At 36.9% G+C, this 22,234-nt stretch overlaps 1 protein-coding gene across 1 annotated transcript; it reads left to right on the top strand.

Moving 5' to 3' along the window:
• The first annotated feature begins 415 nt into the window (after nucleotides 1-415).
• rpgrip1 (RPGR interacting protein 1) lies at nucleotides 416-20,562 on the top strand. Its single transcript, XM_058765567.1, has 27 exons — nucleotides 416-500; nucleotides 589-645; nucleotides 1,352-1,469; nucleotides 1,630-1,829; nucleotides 2,899-3,004; nucleotides 3,273-3,287; nucleotides 3,688-3,834; nucleotides 3,990-4,095; nucleotides 4,458-4,481; nucleotides 4,640-4,786; nucleotides 4,864-4,937; nucleotides 5,655-5,866; nucleotides 6,108-6,214; nucleotides 6,368-6,418; nucleotides 6,552-6,731; nucleotides 6,851-6,968; nucleotides 9,451-9,951; nucleotides 10,108-10,256; nucleotides 12,637-12,985; nucleotides 13,690-13,865; nucleotides 14,330-14,701; nucleotides 14,802-14,862; nucleotides 14,947-15,044; nucleotides 16,813-17,002; nucleotides 19,305-19,389; nucleotides 19,516-19,643; nucleotides 19,723-20,562. The coding sequence occupies exons 1-27, from the start codon at nucleotides 416-418 to the stop codon at nucleotides 19,965-19,967; spliced, it is 4,101 nt and encodes a 1,366-aa protein (XP_058621550.1). The 3' UTR covers nucleotides 19,968-20,562.
• Nucleotides 20,563-22,234: the final 1,672 nt, after the last annotated feature.

Raw genomic sequence — 22,234 nt, 5'->3', positions numbered from 1 at the left:
AGAAAGGATTTGTAGTTCAAATAGAAGGTCACTAATCAAAATGTAACACTTTGTAACACTGACCATATCACTTTAAATTCTTTCATTTGGGGCATTGTCAAATCATACTGAATAACATTACTTTAAATATGAATTCATCTTTCACAAATGTTTTTATATTGGAAGTCAGTGGGGTTGTCTGTTAAACTGAAAATCCCTGTTCTTTAATAACTGAATATTAAATGTAATGTTAATATTAATGTAAACGTAATATTAGATGGAATTTCATTTCATTACTATTTTTCATTTGAAATGTTTCCACATTGTTGTGTGACACAGGATAAGAGAAGTCTCAAAAATACAATGAAAGGTGCCCCATTGCCTGAATCCCTTTCCTCAAAAAGGCAGTGATTGGTTGGGTCTGGTAGTTCTGATAATGTCATTGGCAGTGGATGAGACAGCAGGGGACCTCCCCGTGAGGGACGTGGGCTTGAGAGCAGGGCTGATAACTGTTCTCACAGGTGTGTATAGAGCTGTGTGTTTAAGTTGAAAAATCGTTTGCATTTTTATTTATAGATTCTTTAAATGAGTGGAACTGCTTTATTTTAGACACAGATCAAGACACCAGAAACTGGAGAAGACCACCACAGGTGCTCAAAATAAAGGGTAAGATGTGTATCAGTATAGTCCTGAAAACAAGCACTTATTTCTTGGAAGGTTTAATTAACTTTTTTATCATTATTATTTAAAATACATATTGCTATACTATTTAATTATACTATTTATTATTATTTATAAGAAATCACATGTATCTGTTTCAGGTTTTCAGAGGAGATCTCAACAATGTCTGTTCTCAAAAGTCAGAGTTCTCAAATAAGCCAAAACAATAAAATTATCTGAGCTGCCGTACTCTACATTCGTGGCCAATGACAATTAAATTAAATTTCAAAATTATATTAATCATTAATGTTTGAAATGCTGCCTATGAAAATGTATTAACAAATAGTATGCTGTATCTAATTGAAATACATTTCATTATATTGCTCAAATCAACATTTATTTGATAAAATGTTGATGTCAACATTTATTCATATTTAATATTTGTTTTCTGGCGTATGTTTTGAAATCATAATTATTAGTTGTTACTTGTTGGACAAAATTATGAATGTCCAACACATTTTATAGCTCTGTCTCATTTGTGCCTATGTCTCCTTTTTAGAACAAACATCTGAGACAAAGTCGATACTCAATTAAACATACCACAACTGTGAACCTCTTTCTGCAGTTTCCTGGGCTATGGTAGAGCAACCTTTGAGCAAACACTGTAAAGAGTCCTCTGGGTTGTTTTGTAAGTTTCTCTGTCTTTATACAGATCGCCAGAGATTGTTCAGAATACCACGCGAGCAGCTGGAGGACCAATGTCTCCGTCTACAGGAGGAGAACACACTTCTCAAACAACACAGCCGCACACAAGAGCAAAAACTACGCAGGTACACAAACACACACTAACTGACAAAAAACCATAAGAGGAAAACTTTGCTTTATGGAACTTTTATTATTGCTTTTTATGCCCAGGAACACACAGTCTTGATCACTGGATCATTGCTTTAATGTAAAACAGTTTTTTTGTTTTTTGTCTTGGCTGTTCAGGTTATCAACAAGATTGCTGCGATTAAAGCAAGGCCCTCCATCTGCAGGGAGGGATGGAGAGCTGGAGGACACTATTCAAGAGCTAGAGGCTCGTGTAGCGACTCTAGAGAGTCAGAAGGGGGCGCTGCAGAGCAAACTCAGTTTAGCCAAGCAACACATCTTAGACCTGGGCGTCAGGACGCATAATAGGCCACGAACAGGTGAGGAGTCACTGCTGGGCAGTGTTGGGGAAAGTTACTTCTAAAAGTAATGCATTACAATATTGCGTTACTCCCTAAAAAAGTAACTTATTACGTTAGTTACTTTTTATGGAAAGTGATGCGTTACATTACTTTTGCGTTACTTTCACATTACTTTCTAACCTGGGAAGATCTTGCTTGTTTGTTTTTAATATAGAAAGTTTTATTTTTAGCAAATGTAAAAGCCGTTTCACACCAAAAAGTGAAACGAATAAGCCTCAGGCCGAAGGAAAAGTAAATTCACATCTGTACAGCAGAATGCAGGAGAATAAAGTTTAACACTCTTCAGCAAAAAAAAACAAAAAAAAAAAAGCAATGAAGCACAAATGTTAGTTTATCTAAAGTCACTTTTGCTTATTAGTATGATTGAATTGGATAATCGAAGGTCAGCAGCAAAAACATTGGTTAATAAAATGGGACTAAATACATAAAGGATATTTGTGTTATTTAACATATTTAATTATTGCAGGTTTGCATCATATTCTGAGTTTGCATTTCACTGTTTTCATTTTGATAAATACTGAATCTTTTTGTGCAAGTGAGATTAATTAACGCATGTTCATGTTTAGTCTAGAACTACAGTAACATGTTTACACACAACGCTCTGCACTTACTCCTGATTTCTCTCAACATGGCAACACGAGAGCTGCCAGACAATACATGGGAAAACAAAGTAACTGGAGTTACTTTTTTGAAAAAGTAACTCAGATATTTTCTTGTAAATTAAAAAGTAATGCATTACTTTACTAGTTACTTGAAAAAAGTAATCTGATTACGTAACTCGCGTTACTTGTAATGCGTTACCCCCAACACTGCTAATGGGTATGATAAAATGGTAATATTGCTGTATTGCTTTGGACATTGGTAATACAGTGGTGGCTTATAAATACAAAGAATACTTTGAATGACTTAATAAGTCAGTACTAAATCAGGACTTAATAAATCACCACAGTACTTTTTATAAGGGGTGTTTATTTGGTGTTGTATTCCAGATTTGATTCAGAATCTACTCTCTCTTTCTCTGTCTCAGGGCGAGGTGTGGATGGGGACGGAGGGGTCAGAAGAGCTGCCCAAACCGCTCCTGCCCGCTATGGCATCAGTTCACTGGATGACACCAGAGGAGAGATAGACAGATTGTAAGTTGACCTGTGGGTATGTGCTTGTGTGTTTTTACAACATACAACATATATAATATATAAATGAATATTTATGATATGATATGAATGGGATGATACTATTTATGTCATCTACATTTTTATGGCATTCTATGTGAGTTACAAACTGCAAACTGCAAATTAAAAAAAAAAAACTAAACTAAACAGTCAAACCTGGGTAATAGTGATGGTCAATACACAAAAAATATTGTCCTCAATGTTTCTGCCTCTTTCTCCTATGTATATGCAGACTTGCATTACTCAGGTTTGTTGGATGTTTTTGTGTTTACATACTTTGCAATTCTGCAAAACACAGTATAGTGCCTTGCTTCATATACCTGCAACTCAGCTAAAGCACACAAGGAAAAAAAGACATTAAAATACATTAAAAAATACATTAAAAACATTTGCATTCTTAATCTCATGGCAGAATTCATAGAGACTTCTGCCATGTAGATCTGCTTTCACTCAAAAAGACTAGTTTATTTTGCCTAAAATAGACTTAATTTAAGTATATATTCCTGATGATCTGTATGCATATGATAGGACACTGCTGCCATGCTATTAATAATCAAATTACAAATTTGTTGCTAATGCAGTGTATTGTCCATACCTGGCTTTTACACCCATGTTTCTAATTTTCCTTCTTGTTTTTTTTCTCTCAGCAGATCTACCATCATAGAAAATCAGCAAGGGAGAGTGGCAGAGCTGGAGCTGTCAGCCCAGTCTCTTAGAGAATCGCTCAGAGACAAAGAGAAAGAAATTGAAGGTATTGTGAAAGACCTGCGCAAACAACAAGCCGATGGACACAGGTAGGATAAAGTTTGTAATAATAAATAGTTTATTAATCAGTAATAAATTAACAATAGCCTGTTCAATCACATGTAGTGTTCATGCTCATTCAGTTACTATTCAGAATTAGTCAACCACACAGCATGCATGTAACAATTTTTATTCTTCTTTACAGACTCATTATAAAAGATAATGTAGATGTGATAAGACTGCAGAAGCAGCTTTCTGAAAAGAGCACCTCCCTTCTGGTCCTTCAGGAAAAGTTTGCTGCTCTTCAGGAGGTGAGCCATAAGGCCAAAACTGAGCAAAAACAGTGAAAAATAATATCCGTTTAAATGATAGTGCATCTGCTTTACTATTGCTTGTCTCTGCTTTGGGCTTCACCGAACAAATAATGCCCCAGAATGGTAATGAGAACATTGCATTGTACAAAATCACCATTTTTACCATGTGCACCATTTGTGTAATCACGTGCACATCACATTTTTGGTCACCAAAATGGTGCGCACTGTAGCTGCTGTCACATCGTCATAGTGATCATGGGTCTTCCACTTGAAATCATTGGCGTAATGTCTTCCAAATTATATTTCTGCATTAAAACAAACGATCCTCATTCCTCCCTCTCTTTGTGCTCTTTCTTAAGGCTTATGAGAACCAGCTGGAGGAGGTAAGCTTAAAGTAAACATTTCCCAAATTTTGCATTTTTGACTCTTTCTTCATCACAAAAAGTATCATACGAACATGTACAAGGTCTGAGAATAAAATTGAATAAATAGGGTTCTGTTGTATGTCTTTTTTTGTCTTATATGGGCAAATATACTGTAGGGCCAAAGGTCTTTAAAAGAGAGCCAAGGAGCACTGCTGGGGAAGGTGGAGGAGCTGAGTGAGCTGTTGAAACAGGAGAAGCAGAGAGTGCTGACACTTGAAGGCCAGCTCAATGCTGCCACACTTTCACTGCAAGCTCTGGGGGAGGTACTGTTCAAGTTGCACTTTTGCTCTTTTGTTTTAAGTTTTCGTGTTTGTGGCTTTTACTAACATCTGTTTTTCAGCTTCAGGAGAGGGTTTCAGACCTGGAGGGGGAGAGGAACCTCCTGAAGAATAGCTATGATTCACTTCTGGAGAGGTGAGTGTTTCATATGTGGTAGGCTGGGGCATTGATGGGGGGACAACCAGGGACATTTTAATGGAATTTTCTATCTATGTCCATCAAACAAAATGATGGCATCAGTCGGCTCACTATTTGATGTACCAGATGATTTTGGAATAAATTACTTAAAATGTAGTTTATCATAGTTTATGATTGTGCAAAAATCAGAAAGCACAAACTTTTGTATCAGGTTGCTATGCTCAAACACTAACTAGAACTGTAGAATAAAAGATAATAGTGAAATTACAAGGGGACATTGGGAAATATAACCCACTGTCAAGACGTCAGAGAGATTTACAGAGGAAATAAACCAAATATTCCCCTTCCATTTTTTGTAAATGAAGCATACATGTAAATTGGATCTAGTGTTATTGAAAACTGGAGAAAATTTGTTTAATGGAGAAAATATCATGTAATCATGGAAGTTTAAAATGAACGATCATCATAAGAACATATAAGAACAACAAGTCTGATCCAACACTTATAAAGAAGATAAATATATAAAAGCCCAGTTCAAAACAGTAATCTTGAAAAATATAAGTCAGTTGGTCCTATCCATACAATTTGTCACAGGCTCCTTGTATTCAACCTATGGACCTGGTTGTAGGTTTATGTCTTTTTGGCCCCCAAAATATCCTAAAGAAAAAAGGCCTACAATTTTTGTATGTTTAAATTCACTGGTTTCCTCCATAGCACTATGTCTGTTCAGAACCATCAAGACGGACAACATGAGAAAAAAGACAAAACAAATGAACAATTTAAAGAAGAGAGTTGGAGAGAGGATGTACAGAGGCTTGAACAAAGACTGGAGGAAGAAAGGAAAGAAAAGAAAATGCTGGAGCAGGTGAAGGAACAGATGAGAAAAGAGAATGACCAGATTCAGAAGGAGAAGGAGCGAGATAGAGGTTAGACTCGTGCATTGCCAGACTTTTGACTAGCAACATCACTTCTGTACCACATCTCAGCTTATTCTGGATGTGTTCATTGTAGCAGCTTTTAATACGTGATATTGTGTACACAATATAGACTCATGGACATCGTGTAGTCAATGTGTCAAATTGGATCGTCAATATGCTAAACATATCAAGTGTTCTAGTTCTTTAATGTGTTAATGCACATCTTTTCAATAAATTGAATGTGTTTCAGATATGGTTATGTTCCTCAGAGAAAAACATGACTGCCTGGAGCGAGAAGTCCTGCAGCACAGGCAGGAAGTCACATCTTTGCAAGAAAAACTGGACTCTGTTACAAAAGTAAAATTTGCTGTTTTGGGCTAAAGTTTTCTTCACAAACAGAATCTCGGGCCTGACATTCAATTCATTAGAATTTGTATATCAGTACATTTCCATATAATGTCCATATATTCTCCATATACTCCATATATTCTATTTTTCATTCTCTGTCAGGAGTTTGATATGAGTGTGGAAGATCTGAGTGAGACTCTGCTGCAGATTAAAGTAAGATGTTTAGTTTTAGAAGTTGCATTTTTAGATATTTAAAAACATTTAAGCTGCTATATAATAACATTTTGCTTTGCTTGTTTCGTTCCCTTTTTCTGTCTCTTTCTTTAATTGTGTGCTCTTCTCTTAGGCCTTCAGAATGCAGCGGGAGACTCAAGGAATGATGTGCTTCTTGAAAACAGATGAAAAGATAGAGGAAACATCAAGGGATTTGACTGCAGTGCAGGCCTCATATGCAGAAACTGTTTTGGAACTCCAGAAAACAAGGGATTTATTATTACTGCAACATCGACTAAATGCTGACCTTCAGGTACACACACATTTGCAGTGAGAATGCGGTATATTGTATATATTTCTCTGAATATTGCTCTTTTCATTCCACGTAAACCATAACATCATCCATTACACCTAGAGTATTTTCTTTTATAGAACGAGATGAAGACAGTTATGGAAAAATTTGAAAGAGAGAGGGAGGAGAATAGAAGGAGGGCAGGTGAAAAAGACAAACTGTTGAAAAGCAGAAGCCTTCAAATCAGCAATTTACAAGGTTAGAAGAACTGCCGTTGCTGCATGTACAATATACAAGAGATTGGGGCTAGCTGTCACAAGTCTCAAGTTAAAATTCCAATTGGTACCTATGCTTGTTATACAGTATATATATATGTATGTATGTACTGTATATATACAGGTGCATATCAGTAAATTAGAATGTCGTGGAAAAGTTCATTTATTTCAGTAATTCAACTCAAATTGTGAAACTCGTGTATTAAATAAATTCAATGCACACAGACTGAAGTAGTTTAAGTCTTTGGTTCTTTTAATTGTGATGATTTTGGCTCACATTTAACAAAAACCCACCAATTCTCAACAAATTAGAATATGGTGATATGCCAATCAGCTAATCAACTGAAAACACCTGCAAAGGTTTCCTGAGCCTTCAAAAGGGTCTCTCAGTTTGGTTCACTAGGCTACACAATCATGGGGAAGACTGCTGATCTGACAGTTGTCCAGAAGACAATCATTGACACCCTTCACAAGGAGGGTAAGCCACACACATTCATTGCCAAAGAAGCTGGCTGTTCACAGAGTGCTGTATCCAAGCATGTTAACAGAAAGTTGAGCAGAAGGAAAAAGTGTGGAAGAAAAAGATGCACAACCAACCATGAAAACCGCAGCCTTATGAGGATTGTCAAGCAAATTGATTCAAGAATTTGGGTGAACTTCACAAGGAATGGACTGAGGCTGGGGTCAAGGCATGAAGAGCCACCACACACAGACGTGTCAAGGAATTTGGCTACAGTTGTAGTATTCCTCTTGTTAAGCCACTCCTAAACCACAAACAACGTCCCAGGCGTCTTACCTGGGCTAAGGAGAAGAAGAACTGGACTGTTGCCCAGTGGTCCAAAGTCCTCTTTTCAGATGAGAGCAAGTTTTGTATTTCATTTGGAAACCAAGGTCCTAGAGTCTGGAGGAAGGGTGGAGAAGCTCATAGCCCAAGTTGCTTGAAGTCCAGTGTTTAGTTTCCACAGTCTGTGATGATTTGGGGTGCAATGTCATCTGCTGGTGTTGGTCCATTGTGTTTTTTGAAAACCAAAGTCACTGCGCCCGTTTACCAAGAAATTTTGTAGCACTTCATGCTTCCTTCTGCTGACCAGCTTTTTAAAGATGCTGATTTCATTTTCCAGCAGGATTTGGCACCTGCCCACACTGCCAAAAGCACCAAAAGTTGGTTAAATGACCATGGTGTTGGTGTGCTTGATTGGCCAGCAAACTCACCAGACCTGAACCCCATAGAGAATCTATGAGGTATTGTCAAGAGGAAAATGAGAAACAAGAGACCAAAAAATGCAGATGAGCTGAAGGCCACTGTCAAAGAAACCTGGGCTTCCATGCCACCTCAGCAGTGCCACAAACTGATCATCTCCATGCCACGTCGAATTGAGGCAGTAATTAAAGCAAAAGGAGCCTCTACCAAGTTTTGAGTACATATACAGTAAATGAACATACTTTCCAATATATAGGGCCAACAATTCACTAAAAATGTTTTTTTATTGGTCTTATGAAGTATTATAATTTGTTGAGATAGTGAATTGGTGGGTTTTTGTTAAATGTGAGCCAAAATCATCACAATTAAAAGAACCAAAGACTTAAACTACTTCAGTCTGTGTGCATTGAATTTATTTAATACACGAGTTTCAGAATTTGAGTTGAATTACTGAAATAAATGAACTTTTCCACGACATTCTAATTTATTGACATGCACATGTATATATATACAGTCAAACCAAAAATTATTCAGACAACAGATATAATTTCTGATATCTTTTTACTAGTGGGTGCAGAACACTATAGTTCATTATGTAAGCGAGGATAGCAAAATAAACAAAAGTAAACTGTGACGTATTGCCCAAAATTCTTCATACAGTGGGCTACCAGTAAAATTTATAAAAATTTGGGACCAAAAATTATTCAGACACTTTGACCAGACTATGTTTTGCTTAAGTGTTTTTTCTCTAATTGCTACCTTTTTACACCACAGACTGAACAAAATCAAGCTTGGTAATTGGTTGACCTAAATTGGTATTATTGGTATTATTATTATCTAAATGTGTACTTAAATGTAATAGCTGACAGCTATTCAGCCTAATTCATTACATACCTTTCTATCAAAATGTCTGACATTATCAAGATGAATATGTTCTGACACAGTTTAACTCTGAGTTCTTGTCATATTGTATTACCATTTTCTAAACTATAGTGAATAAACTGTGATGATGTGAGAAGGTGTCTGAATAAATTTTGGTTTAACTGTATGTGTATATATATATATATACACACAACATTAATATACATGAATCCACAATACAATATTAATTTAAAATGATGTATGTATGTCTGTATAGACATAGCCTTTTAAAAAATAAACCTATGCTGAGAAATACTGAATACAAGAGATACTGACAACTAGCCCCGTTCTCCCCTATTGCTCTATTTCCATGATAACATCATATTTTCATTCATTATTTTAGCTCAACTCAAAGAGATAGCGTACAGCCCTAGAAACTATAAGCAGACAATACCGCTGCAGTACACCTGGACAGGGCTGGAACAAGAATCAGTCAAGCCTGCTGCAGAGGGCGCCATAATCACACAGCTGCGTGGAGGACAGTCTCTTCTGGAGATCCATCTAGCAGGAGCCACCTTTACACCTCTGGGATTGAGACTCATGGGACAAGGCACAGGAGATCACCAAGGGGTTGCAACATTTTGCACCTATGGGTTCCTTGACTTTGAAACCCTCTCAACTTCATTAATATCAGGTGGACAGCCAAATTATGGCTTCACGTCGCATTACGCCCTCTCTGAGTTCGACCTGGAGAAGCTCAGGTTTCAGGGTGGGTCCATCACTGTTGAACTGCACCAGGCGCTTGGAGGGGTACAATTTATGACCCGTGGAAGAGCGAGGATTTCTCTGATGGGAGCTGTACAGCACAGGGGTGAACGAATGAAAAACAGAACCAACATCACAGGTAATATGAAATAAGGTCACACGGGCTTTGCGGTAAAATAGCTTTATATGCATATATAGGTGTGTTCGATTTGGTGTTCTTTTCACTTTTATAGCTCTTTATTGCAATAATATTTCCCACTGAATTTTTAAGATCATTTTGTCCTTTATTCCGCAGGAGTTGATGGGGAAGTTATAGGAATCCTTGAATTTTGGGTGTGTTTACACCTTCAGGTGGAACTCACAGAACCTCAAATGGAAAGAGTCACAAGTAGAACAGCTGTAAGACACACCAGAGGTTCAGAATGGGCTCATGGAGAACCAGAGGTAAATGCCACCACATACCACATGGTGGGGACAGGGCTTTGTAGGAAAGCCTTGAGAGCATAGTTCACCCTAAAATGAAAAATCTGTTTACTCACACTTATTTGGTTTCAAACCTGCCATTGTGAAAAAGAAGTACACTTTATAATAATTTTATAGTAGGCATACTTTTATATACTATTTACTTTTTTAGTACTTTAGAGTACTTATTAAGGAAGTTTTCAGGCACTTAACTTAACATGGAAATGTTTTATACTTTATTAAATGCAGTTAGCTGAGACTTTTTTGACCCATTTAAGTAGAACGTCTTCATTGTAATTTCGTACTTTCCTCTATTGTCTTTAAAATATGATTAACGTATACTGAGAAGCATTTATGGGAAACTAAAATATATTTTAATGTTAATGGGGAGCAGTTGGTGGTTCGGTGCCTTGCTCAAGGGTCTCACCTCATTCGTGGTATTGAGGGTGGAGAAAGCGCTGGTTATTCACTCTCCCCACTGACAATTCCTGCCGGACCTGAGACTTAAACCTGCAACCTTCGGGTTACAAGTCTGACTCTCTATCCATTAGGCCACGACTGCCAAATATCAGTTCTGTTTAAGCTTTGTAATTGTACATGCACTTTTCTGTTAAATGAACACATTAAAGTAAAACTTTTAATTTAACATTATTACAAAGTGCAATTTTTGAAAGTATACTTATGTGTGTTAAGAAAGTCATGAAAGTGTATTCTTTTTAAGTTTTCTTTTTCATTCTCTTTAATTCTTTTTCATTAATATTATATCTGAAAATACAGCTTTCTAAAATATACTTTTAATATTGTGTACAATCAGTACAATTAAAGGAACACTCCACTTTTTTTGGAAATAGGCTCATTCTCCAACTCCCCCAGAGTTAATAAGTTGAGTTTTACCGTTTTTGAATCCATTCAGTCGATCTCCGGATCTGGCGATAGCACTTTTAGCATAGCTTAGCATAGATCATTGAATCCTATTAGACCAGTAGCATCGCGTTCAAAAATGACCAAAGAGTTTCGATAGTTTTCCTATTTAAAACTTGACTCTTCTGTAGTTATATCGTGTACTAAGACCGGCGAAAATGAAAAGTTGCGATTTTCTAGGCCGATATGATTAGGAACTATACTCCCAGTCCGGCGTAATAATCAAGGAACTTTGCTGCGGCAGCAGGCGCAGTGATACGCAGCGCCTGAAAGTAGTCCCCAGCTATATTATAACTGGGTACCTGGCTGGGGACTGCTTTCAGGCGCTGCGTATCACTGCGCCTGCTGCGGCCATGTTACGGCAGCAAAGTTCCTTGATTATTACGCCGGAATGAGAGTATAGTTCCTAGCAAAATCGGACTAGAAAATCGCAACTTTTCATTTTCCGCCGGTCTTAGTACACGATGTAACTACAGAAGAGTCAAGTTTTAAATAAGAAAACTATCGAAACTCTTTGGTCATTTTTGAACGCGATGCTACTGGTCTAATAGGATTCAATTATCTATGCTAAAAGTGCTATCTCCAGATCCGGAGATCGGCTGAATGGATTCAAAAACGGTAAAACTCAACTTATTAACTCTGGGGGAGTTGGAGAATGAGCCTATTTCCAAAAAAAGTGGAGTGTTCCTTTAAGTGCAAAAGCTGATCTTTTCCATACAGTAAAAGTACACTGTTAAAATAAAAAAAAAAGTTGAGCAAACTTAAAATTTTAAGGCAACCAGCTTCAGCAGATTTTTGAGTTTTCTCAACTTAACAAAAAGTTGAGAAAACTCAAAAATGTCCTAAAAATAAGTTGAGAAAACTCAAAAATCTGCTGAAGCTGGTTGCCTTAAAATTGTAAGTTTGTTGAATTTTTTATTTTTTTTATTACATTACATTTTTTACAGTGTATACAGTGACTAGTAAGTCCAAAAATTATAAAACAGAAAAAAAGAAGCACCAAAAGTGCCATAACAATAGCTCCTAGTTTTATTGTGCTTTTTATCATTGTTGGAGGTCAACTGCCCTTAGTCTTTTTATGCTTTTACTGTAACTGAAAATGAGGTTATAAACATTACCAGTTGTATTCCAGGAAGAAGGAAAGTCATGGTTTGATAAAACTAACTATTACTATTTTGCTTTAATAAACTCCTAATTACTACTTATTAATTGTTAAGTTAGTTGGTAGTTGTTAAGTTTAGTTATGGGGTATAGAATTTATGGACATAGAATATGGTTATACAGAATAAGGCATTAATATCAGATTTCATAAGTACTAATAAACAGCCAATATAATAGGCATGCTAATAAGTAAGTAGTGAGAACTGGTCCCTAAACTAAAGTGTTACCAAATGTATTACCTCAAATTAATAAGCATGTGTTTTGTGTGTGTGTGTTGCAGGAAATATATGATTATGGCGTAGGGATACCCAATGAGCTTGAGGTGATACTGGAGCGCTGTGTGGGCCTCAGTACCCGCTGGCCAGGACTACTCCCTGATGCATACTTAACATATCGCCTTTATGACCTACCACCTCATTCTACACCCATAATTCAGTGCTGTGTGGATCCTGTCTTTAAAGACTCAGCGAGCTATCCATTAGCTGTAACCACAGATTTATTAGAATACCTGAATGTGGGCAGCCTGTGGGTGTATGTGTTTGATGACAGCGAACGTCAGACTCCTCCCACATATTTGGCAAAGACACCAATCCCACTACGAGCCCTTGCGGCAGGCAGACCAATCAGAGGTAATCATTACGATCAGGATGCAATTAAACAGAACCTTAATTAAATAAAAATTATAATTGGGAATTTAATTTTGTGCATACACTATCAGTCAAAAGTTAAGAATAATTAAGATGGTTTTAATGTTTTTGAGTTTTAATGTTTAAGAAGTCTCTTATGCTCACCAAGTCTGCATTTATTTGATAAAAATACAGTAAAAACTGTAAGATTGTGAAATATTTACAACACTGATAATTAAAGATATAGACCCATCATTAAAAACTGAGCACCAATGATGATAAATAGGATTGTATGACATTGAAGACTGGAGTAATAGCTGCAGAAAATCCAGCTTTGCCAAGACAGGAATAAATTGCATTCTAAATATATATATTTACATTTTTAATAATAATATTTTACAACATTTCTGTTTTTACTGTATTGTTGATTTAATAGATTAAGCCTAATATAAATGAGCATTTGAGACTTCTTTAAAAAAAAAATTGTAAATCTTAATCGTTTAAAACTTTTGCCAAGTAGTTTTTAGTAGTTTTTTTTTTTTAACCAATTATCCGAGATTCAGCCAAGAGAAACAACGTAACAAAATGTTATTATTTCTCTCTATAGGAATCAAAATTCATGAGCTAAAATTTAGAACTATAACCAATATTCACAAAGACAAAGGTTAACTGTGGTGAGTAATGTTTACTTTGTTCCCTGCTGTCAGGTGATTATGTGCTTAGAGACCCTGCTGGCAGTCCAAGAGGAATGGTGAGGGCCACTCTCAGGTGGAAGTACCCTTTCCAGTCACCTGAGGCACCCTTAAGACAAAGAGAAGGAGTAGAGAAAGAGAGAATGGTGCCCAGTGCTGAGGTTTCACAGAGACCCATTGCAAAGCCCAGGGTGAGTGTCTGTGAATGACAATAACTTCCCACGCTATTTCATTTACACTTTCACATTTCATGTTACATTTTTAAATGAATTATATCAATAAATATGAAATACAAATATAATATTACATGTAAATCAAATTGTTAAAAGAGTCATAATCAATGTTGTTAACTATTAAGTGACATTTTATTACATTTCATCAACTGTTTCAATAACATAATGGCTCAACTGTTTCAGCTATTTTGATCATCTTTGTCATTTGCATTTTATAATATTTTGAATATATTTTAAATGTACATAATTGCATCTGCCATTTTATTCACTGCATTTAATTGTAGAAGAATTGGGTAGTCATTTTCAGAAAGCAGATATTTTCACAAATAAGTATTCAGTTTTACAGAATTAAGAACAAAGTGAGAGATGGAGTCTAATATTCCAAATAAATATATAAATGCAACCCTTCAACTTATTTTCAGTCTCAGCTTCGGCCTCCACCAGACCATGGAGCCAAGACCACTGACACTCACCCATCCACAACCATGAGAAGCCCTCAAAGAAGTTCAATCACACCCCTTCCATCACCATCCATTCAGGTCACTGAACCCACGTCTTATCATCAGAAACCTCCATCTAATTTGACTCAACCTTCAAGGTCAGGTAGACGGAAGCAACACCGCACTGCAGTGTTGCACGTTCAGGACAAACTGAAACCTTCAATGTCCCCTTACCTGAGTCCTGCCATGTCTATTAAGTCGCATGGATCCAATCAAGTTATGAACTTCAGACCATCGGCTTCGGTGCCGAGCACCCCTCGCAGTCAAAAGAGCTATCGAAGTGACTCGACACAGGTAAGGAACTGGGAAAGAAATGCAACAAGAATACTTAAGTGTCGATTGAGGATTTGAATCAGTCAGTTTAAAAGGGTCTTCAATGTGTTTTCTTTTGAAGCAAATTAAAATGGAGGAGGAACAGGAATATGAAGATCAGGAAGATGAAACTGAACACAGAAGTGAGTTTTTTCCTCAGAAGCCACTTATTCATTACACAAATGACAAAAGTTAAAGCTACTTTTTACTTCTTATATTCAAAATAGCTCAAAGTGACATAGATGCCCTTCAGTCTGATGAATCAAGAGATTCAAACGGAAGTGATGTCATCATAATTCCTCACCCACCAAAACCACATAAAAAGGTGATGATCATACAGCTGACTAACAGACATAAAATAGTATGTCAACAATTAAAGGAAAAATTGCTTCTGGCTTTCTCAATAGGGGATTAAAGCATTATGTGTTGTTTTTCCAGCAGCTGCCTGTTTAAACTACTTAGAGGCAGATGATATGACTAAAATCTTTACCATGATATACAACCCGAATTCCGGAAATGTTGGGACGTTTTTTAAATTTGAATAAAATGAAAACTAAAAGACATCTGAAGGCCCGAAGACCACGGGCATCCAACAAAGGTCTTCAGCCTTGTCCCTTACGCACAGAGATTTCTCCAGTTTCTCTGAAACTTTTGATGATGTTATGCACTGTAGATGATGAGATTTGCAAAGCCTTTGCAATTTGACGTTGAGAAACGTAGTTTTTAAAGTATTCCACAATCTTTTTACGCACTCTTTCACAGTTTGGAGAGTCTTTGCCCATATTTACTTCTGAGAGACTCTGCCTCTCTAAGACATCCCTTTTATAGCTAATCATGTTACTGACCTGATGTCAATTAACTTAATTAGTTGCTAGATGTTCTCCCAGCTGAATCTTTTCAAAATTTCTTGCTTTTTCAGCCCTTTGTTGCCCCCATGCCAACTATTTTGAGACCTGTAGCAGGCATCAAATTTGAAATGAGCTCATTTTGTGCATAAAATTGTAAAATTTCTCAGTTTAAACATTTGTTATGTTCTCTATGGTCTATTGTGAATACAATATTGGCTCATGTAATTTGAAATTCTTTTAGTTTTCATTTTATTCAAATTTAAAAAAACATCCCAACATTTCTGGAAGACGTTTTCATAAAAAATCATTACCTCAAGTAATTTTCAACTACGGTATGGAATGGCATCATATTACAGTAATTCTGCCTTAAATTAAAAAAATAAATAAATTTCTAACTGAAATGAAAGCCATATCATGTATTTCTCAACACTGTCACTTAAATGACCGGTAATTAACTCTGGAAAAACTCACATCAGACTGTTTTACAACCGATCCTATCCTAATTGATGCTTTTTGAGAATTGTACACTCTCGCTTAGAACAAAATTGATTATCTAAATCCATTGATTACTTTTGAACACTCAGGTATGTGATTGAGCATCAGACTTTTCAAACCTTTTTCATTGGCGACACCCAACCATATTTTCATTATTACTTTTTGAGAATCGCTTGCTCTCACTTACAACTAAATTGACCAATATTTAATGACTTAACTGCCTTGAATGCTCAGGCTTGTGCCAGAGTCACTGTGACACTGATATATGTGCTTGACAATGCTATAAATACAATATAGTTAGATTTAAATCACTTTTATTGTCATGATATTGGACTTTGGTAAAGCACTAAGGCATTATAGACATAACATTGACATTGAAACATTGTGTATGGTGAAAAACGCTCTGCAAATAAATGTGCAAGCACGTGGTCCTGCTGTTTTTAACAAATATCACTACTCAGAAGAGTGGGTAGAGTTAACCTTTGTCTGTGTCATTAAGCCAGATGTTAACAGTAAACAAAATGACTTACATTTTATAACAATGTAAATCTACTATAATGCCCCTTGTGGCAACTCAAAAAAATGCAACACATACTTGTATTGCACTATTATTTGCTATTTAAAACATTTTGGAACATTTTGTGAAATCCAGCTGGCGTTCATGTAGTTGCATAGAGTATTTTTCTGGTCTTAGATGCAAAGAGTCAGTTCTACATGATAAAATCAAACATTTGTCTTTGTATTTCACAGGGAGACAGACTCAGAGTGGAAATCCTGTCACTTTCTTTTAACCCTTCTTCCAGTGTTGCACTTGACCAATCAGTACATCAGGTATATGTAGAGTACCGCCTTCTAGGTATTCCCATGGAGACAACAGAAACGCCCATGTCCCTGCGTAAACCAACAGACGGGGAGGAAATACACTATAACTTTACACGAGGTGAGGTCACAAAAGTGAAATTATCCTTATGTGTCTTACGAGTCCTTTAACACCACTAGACCCACCCACATTGGCCCAAACGATCTTTTAACTTACAGTATCTCACAGAAGTGAGTACACCCCTCACATTTTTGTAAATATTTTATTATATCTTTTCATGTGACAACACTGAAGAAATGACACTTTGCTACAATGTAAAGTAGTGAGTGTACAGCTTGTATAACAGTGTACATTTGCTGTCCCCTCAAAATAACTCTACACACAGCCATTAATGTCTAAACCGCTGGCCACAAAAGTGAGTACACCCCTAAGTGAAAATGTCCAAATTAGCCATTTTCTCTCCCCGGTGTCATGTGACTCGTTAGTGTTACAAGGTCTCAGGTGTGAATGGGGAGTAGGTGTGTTAAATTTGGTGTTGTTGCTCTCACTCTCTCATACTGGTCACTGGAAGTTCAACATGGCACCTCATGGCAAAGAACTCTGAGGATCTGAAAAAAAGAATTGTTGCTCTACATAAAGATGGCGTAGGCTATAAGAAGATTGCCAAGACCCTGAAACTGAGCTGCAGCATGGTGGCCAAGATCATACAGTGGTTTAACAGGACAGGTTCCACTCAGAACAGTCCTCGCCATGGTCGACCAAAGAAGTTGAGTGCACGTGCTCAGCGTCATATCCAGAGGTTGTGTTTGGGAAATAGACGTATGAGTGCTGCCAGCATTGCTGCAGAGGTTGAAGAGGTGGGGGGGGTCAGCCTGTCAGTGCTCAGACCATACGCCGCACACTGCATCAAATTGATCTGCATGGCTGTTGTCCCAGAAGGAAGCCTCTTCTAAAGATGATGCACAAGAAAGCCCGCAAACAGTTGGCTGAAGACAAGCAGACTAAGGACATGGATTACTGGAACCATGTCCTGTGGTCTGATGAGTCCAGGATACACGCTTGACACCATCTGAACCAAATAAGTTTGTGGCGGCAACCAGGTGATAAGTACAAAGACAAGTGTGTCTTGCCTATAGTCAAGCATGGTGGTGGGAGTGTCATGGTCTGGGGCTGCATGAGTGCTGCCGGCACTGGGGAGCTACAGTTCATTGAGGGAACCATGAATGCCAACATGTACTGTGACATACTAAAGCAGAGCATGATCCCCTCCCTTCGGAGCCTGGGCCGCAGGGCAGTATTCCAACATGATAACGACCCCAAACACATCTCCAAGACGACCACTGCCTTGCTAAAGAAGCTGAGGGTACAGGTGATGGACTGGCCAAGCATGTCTCCAGACCTAAACCCTATTGAGCATCTGTGGGGCATCCTCAAACAGAGGGTGGAGGAGCGCAAGGTCTCTAACATCCACCAGCTCCGTGATGTCGTCATGGAGGAGTGGAAGAGGACTCCAGTGGCAACCTGTGAAGCTCTGGTGAACTTCATGCCCAAGAGGGTTAAGGCAGTGCTGGAAAATAATGGTGGCCACACAAAATATCGACACTTTGGGCCCAATTTGGACATTTTCACTTAGGGGTGTACTCACTTTTGTGGCCAGCGGTTTAGACATTAATGGCTGTGTGTTGAGTTATTTTGAGGGGACAGCAAATTTACACTGTTACAAGCTGTACACTCACTACTTTACATTGTAGCAAAGTGTAATTTCTTCAGTGTTGTCACATGAAAAGATATAATAAAATATTTACAAAAATGTGAGGGGTGTACTCACTTCTGTGAGACACTGTACATTAGCTGTATTTTAAAAGTCAAATACGTTTTCCAATTTAGTTCCAATTTAATTTATATTGACTTTAATTATAATATCGGATAACACACAACATAATCATAAATCATAATAAAGTACTTTACATTTAGCTTTGGTATGTTACTCAAATGTTCAAAATAAGTACACTTATTGACAAAAGATTATTATTATTATTATTTAAATGTTTATGTTATTTAAAATGTACTTTAAAGTAAAACTTTTAATTCAACATGATTACAAAGGGCACCTTTTAAAAATGTACTTAAGTGTTTTAAGAAAGTGCCATGAAAGTGTACTCACTTTAAGTATGCTTAACTTAACACTTAAGTACACTTGGTCTTTTATTTTGCTAATATTATAATACCTGCAAGTAAAGTTTATTAAGATTTTCTTGTAAGATTTAAAGTACACTACAAGTGCACATATTTTATAATTAAGCACACTTTTCACTAAGTCATCATGACATTTAAGAATTTAACATATTAACTTGGTTTTAATAAAATAAAAAAATAACAATTCATTTAACAATTCATGTTTTATTATTATTATCATCATTAGTTATCCATGTGGATAGCATGGAAGCAGCTCCTCTGAGACATTACCTCTACACCATGCTGGAAGGTACAGACCCCAACCAGGGCAGGTAAACAGAGAGAACATGAGAGATAATGAAACATATAACAATAATGTCCATTTCACATGGCAATAAAATGAAAAATTTATAAAGATCTTCTAACCTCTATGTTTTTTTCCTCCAATAATCTTCTAGGTTAAAGTTCACAGTAGTCAGTGAGCCCATGAACGAGCAAGAAGAATGTGAAGATGTCGGCCATGCCTACTTGGATTTACGAGAACTTCTGCTGACTGGAAATGATTTTATTGAAGAAAAAATCAATGGTAAGATTCAGTCATTATGAAAAGAGATTAAAATATACTTGAAATAAATGCATGACTTTGTGTTTTTTCTGTCTTTCAGTTGTCAGTGCAGATGAAGAGCAGGATGTGGTGGGAAAACTGAAAGTATCTGTAGAGGCTGCACAGGCTCTGACTGGAATCTATCAGGAATATCATCAGATTGTGAAAAGGGAGAGAGGAGAACCCCGAAACAGCACAGATAATGAGGAGGAGGAGGAGGAGGAAGAAGAAGAAAGAGGGATACAAAAAAACAACGAGTTGCATGTGCTTGATTTTGAAGTTGATGAAGACAGTGATTTTTACTAAAAATCTACAGCCTGAAGTTATGCTCAAAACAGGCCAGTATTTTAAGAAACATTCCTTCTTCTTTTTTTAACTCTACATCAAAATTTCGCTCTTGCGACATTATAACCTCATTCTTAACTTATCAAAACCTTTGACATTGTCTTGTAAAAATAATACAAAACATGGAAGTGGTTTCAGTTGCAATATGTTTTAATATAAAATATATTTTGTCTCTTAACCACAGTCAGTAGAACAACAAAAAATGCAGAAGGAAATGATTGTACAGCCACAATGATTTAATAAAAACATGATCCTGTTTTGGTAGTGCAGGATAAAAGTCACTAGAGAGCAAGTGACTGGCACAAATATTGAAATATTATTCCATTCTGCTGTACTGTAAGCAGTGGAATGGTGATTAATTTTGAAGTTTGGAGCAGATGTTGGAACAAATGTTTATTTTTTTTTTCATTAAAAAAAAAAAAAAAAAGAAAACAGTGAGAATTAGATATATGCTTGTTGAATTGATATTGTTTATTTGAAATCCTGTGGATTGTGTTCCAGCTGTTTCACTTGTGAATCATCTTGAATAATAAACAACTCTGGTTGTTTTGGTTTTTCTCTAGCACATGCATGTTTCAAACGTTTAGACATGCTCTGAACATCATGATTGGATCGAGTCAAAGCATGTGCTCAATAACCAGCCAATATGATGTCATTTCCCGTATCCCCTTGGTGACATCAAGAAACTTCCTCCTTTAAAGAGGAACCTCTTACCAATGACACTGTTCAAGGCCATGCTGCATTCATTATCTTCCACATCCCCTTGAGGCTTTGATTGCCCCATCTGTTTAAGAGTTAGTAAACAAAGTACTTCTGTTCTTATGAAAACAAGAGCCTGGGCATAATAAGATTGTTGTACATGCAACATGAAAGACAAATGAATGGACTATTATTTGGAATTAGTGAAACATATTTTTGGTGCACATTTCATCTGGAATCTGCAGTAAATGGTTTTTGTGTTTTACAAAAATGCATGTAGTGTCATGTTTTATTACCTCTAAATTCTCAACATGATCAAGACTTTGAAAAACCTGTTGTATAATCCTCTACATGCCTTCTGTCATCTGATTAACAGTTTATACTTTTTTAGCATGTAAAAGGCCTTTTAGAATAATTGTAAAACCATCTCCTTTCAGGTTGATACATGTCGTTTTGCTGTCAAATCTTTACTAACTGTATAAAAGTAAACGTTAAAAAGTAATTTTTTTTTTTTTTACATTTCATACAGCTCTATATCATACTACAGTGGGGCAAAAAAATATTTAGTCAGCCACCAATTGTGCAAGTTCTCCCACTTAAAAAGATGAGCGAGACCTGTAATTTTCAGCATAGGAATACCTCAACTATGAGAGACAAAATGAGAAAAAGAAAAAAAAAGAAAAATCCAGAAAAATCACATTGTAGGATTTTTAAAGAATTTATTTGCAAATTATGGTGGAAAATAAGTATTTGGTCAATAACAAAATTTCATCTCAATACTGTGTTATATACCCTTTGTTGGCAATGACAAGTCAAACGTTTTCTGTAAGTCTTCACAAGGTTTTCACACACTGTTGCTGGTATTTTGGCCCATTCCTCCATGCAGATCTCCTCTAGAGCAGTAATGTTTTGGGGCTGTCGCTGGGCAACACGGACTCCAAAGATTTTCGATGGGGTTGAGATCTGGAGACTGGCTAGGCCACTCCAGGACCTTGAAATGCTTCTTACGAAGCCACTCCTTCGTTGCCTGGGTGGTGTGTTTGGGATCATTGTCATGCTGAAAGACCCAGCCATGTTTCATCTTCAATGCCCTTGCTGATGGAAGGAGGTTTTCACTCAAAATCTCACGATACATGGCCCCATTCATTCTTTCGTTTACACGGATCAGTCGTCCTGGTCCCTTTGCAGAAAAACAGCCCCAAAGCATGATGTTTCCACCCCCATGCTTCACAGTAGGTATGGTGTTCTTTGGATGCAACTCAGCATTCTTTCTCCTCCAAACACGACAAGTTGAGTTTTTACCAAAAAGTTATATTTTGGTTTCATCTGACCATATGATCATCCAAATGCTCTCTAGCAAACTTCAGACGGGCCCGGACATGTACTGGCTTAAGCAGGGGACACGTCTGGCACTGCAGGATTTGAGTCGCAGTGTGTTACTGATGGTAGCCTTTGTTACTTTGGTCCCAGCTCTCTGCAGGTCATTCACTAGGTCCCCCCGTGTGATTCTGGGATTTTTGCTCACAGTT

The sequence above is a fragment of the Onychostoma macrolepis genome, chromosome 24, assembly GCF_012432095.1.
Source record: "Onychostoma macrolepis isolate SWU-2019 chromosome 24, ASM1243209v1, whole genome shotgun sequence".
Lineage (NCBI taxonomy): Eukaryota > Metazoa > Chordata > Actinopteri > Cypriniformes > Cyprinidae > Onychostoma > Onychostoma macrolepis.
Note: the sequence above shows the minus strand (reverse complement) of the source record. Positions and strands in the feature narration are given on the sequence as shown.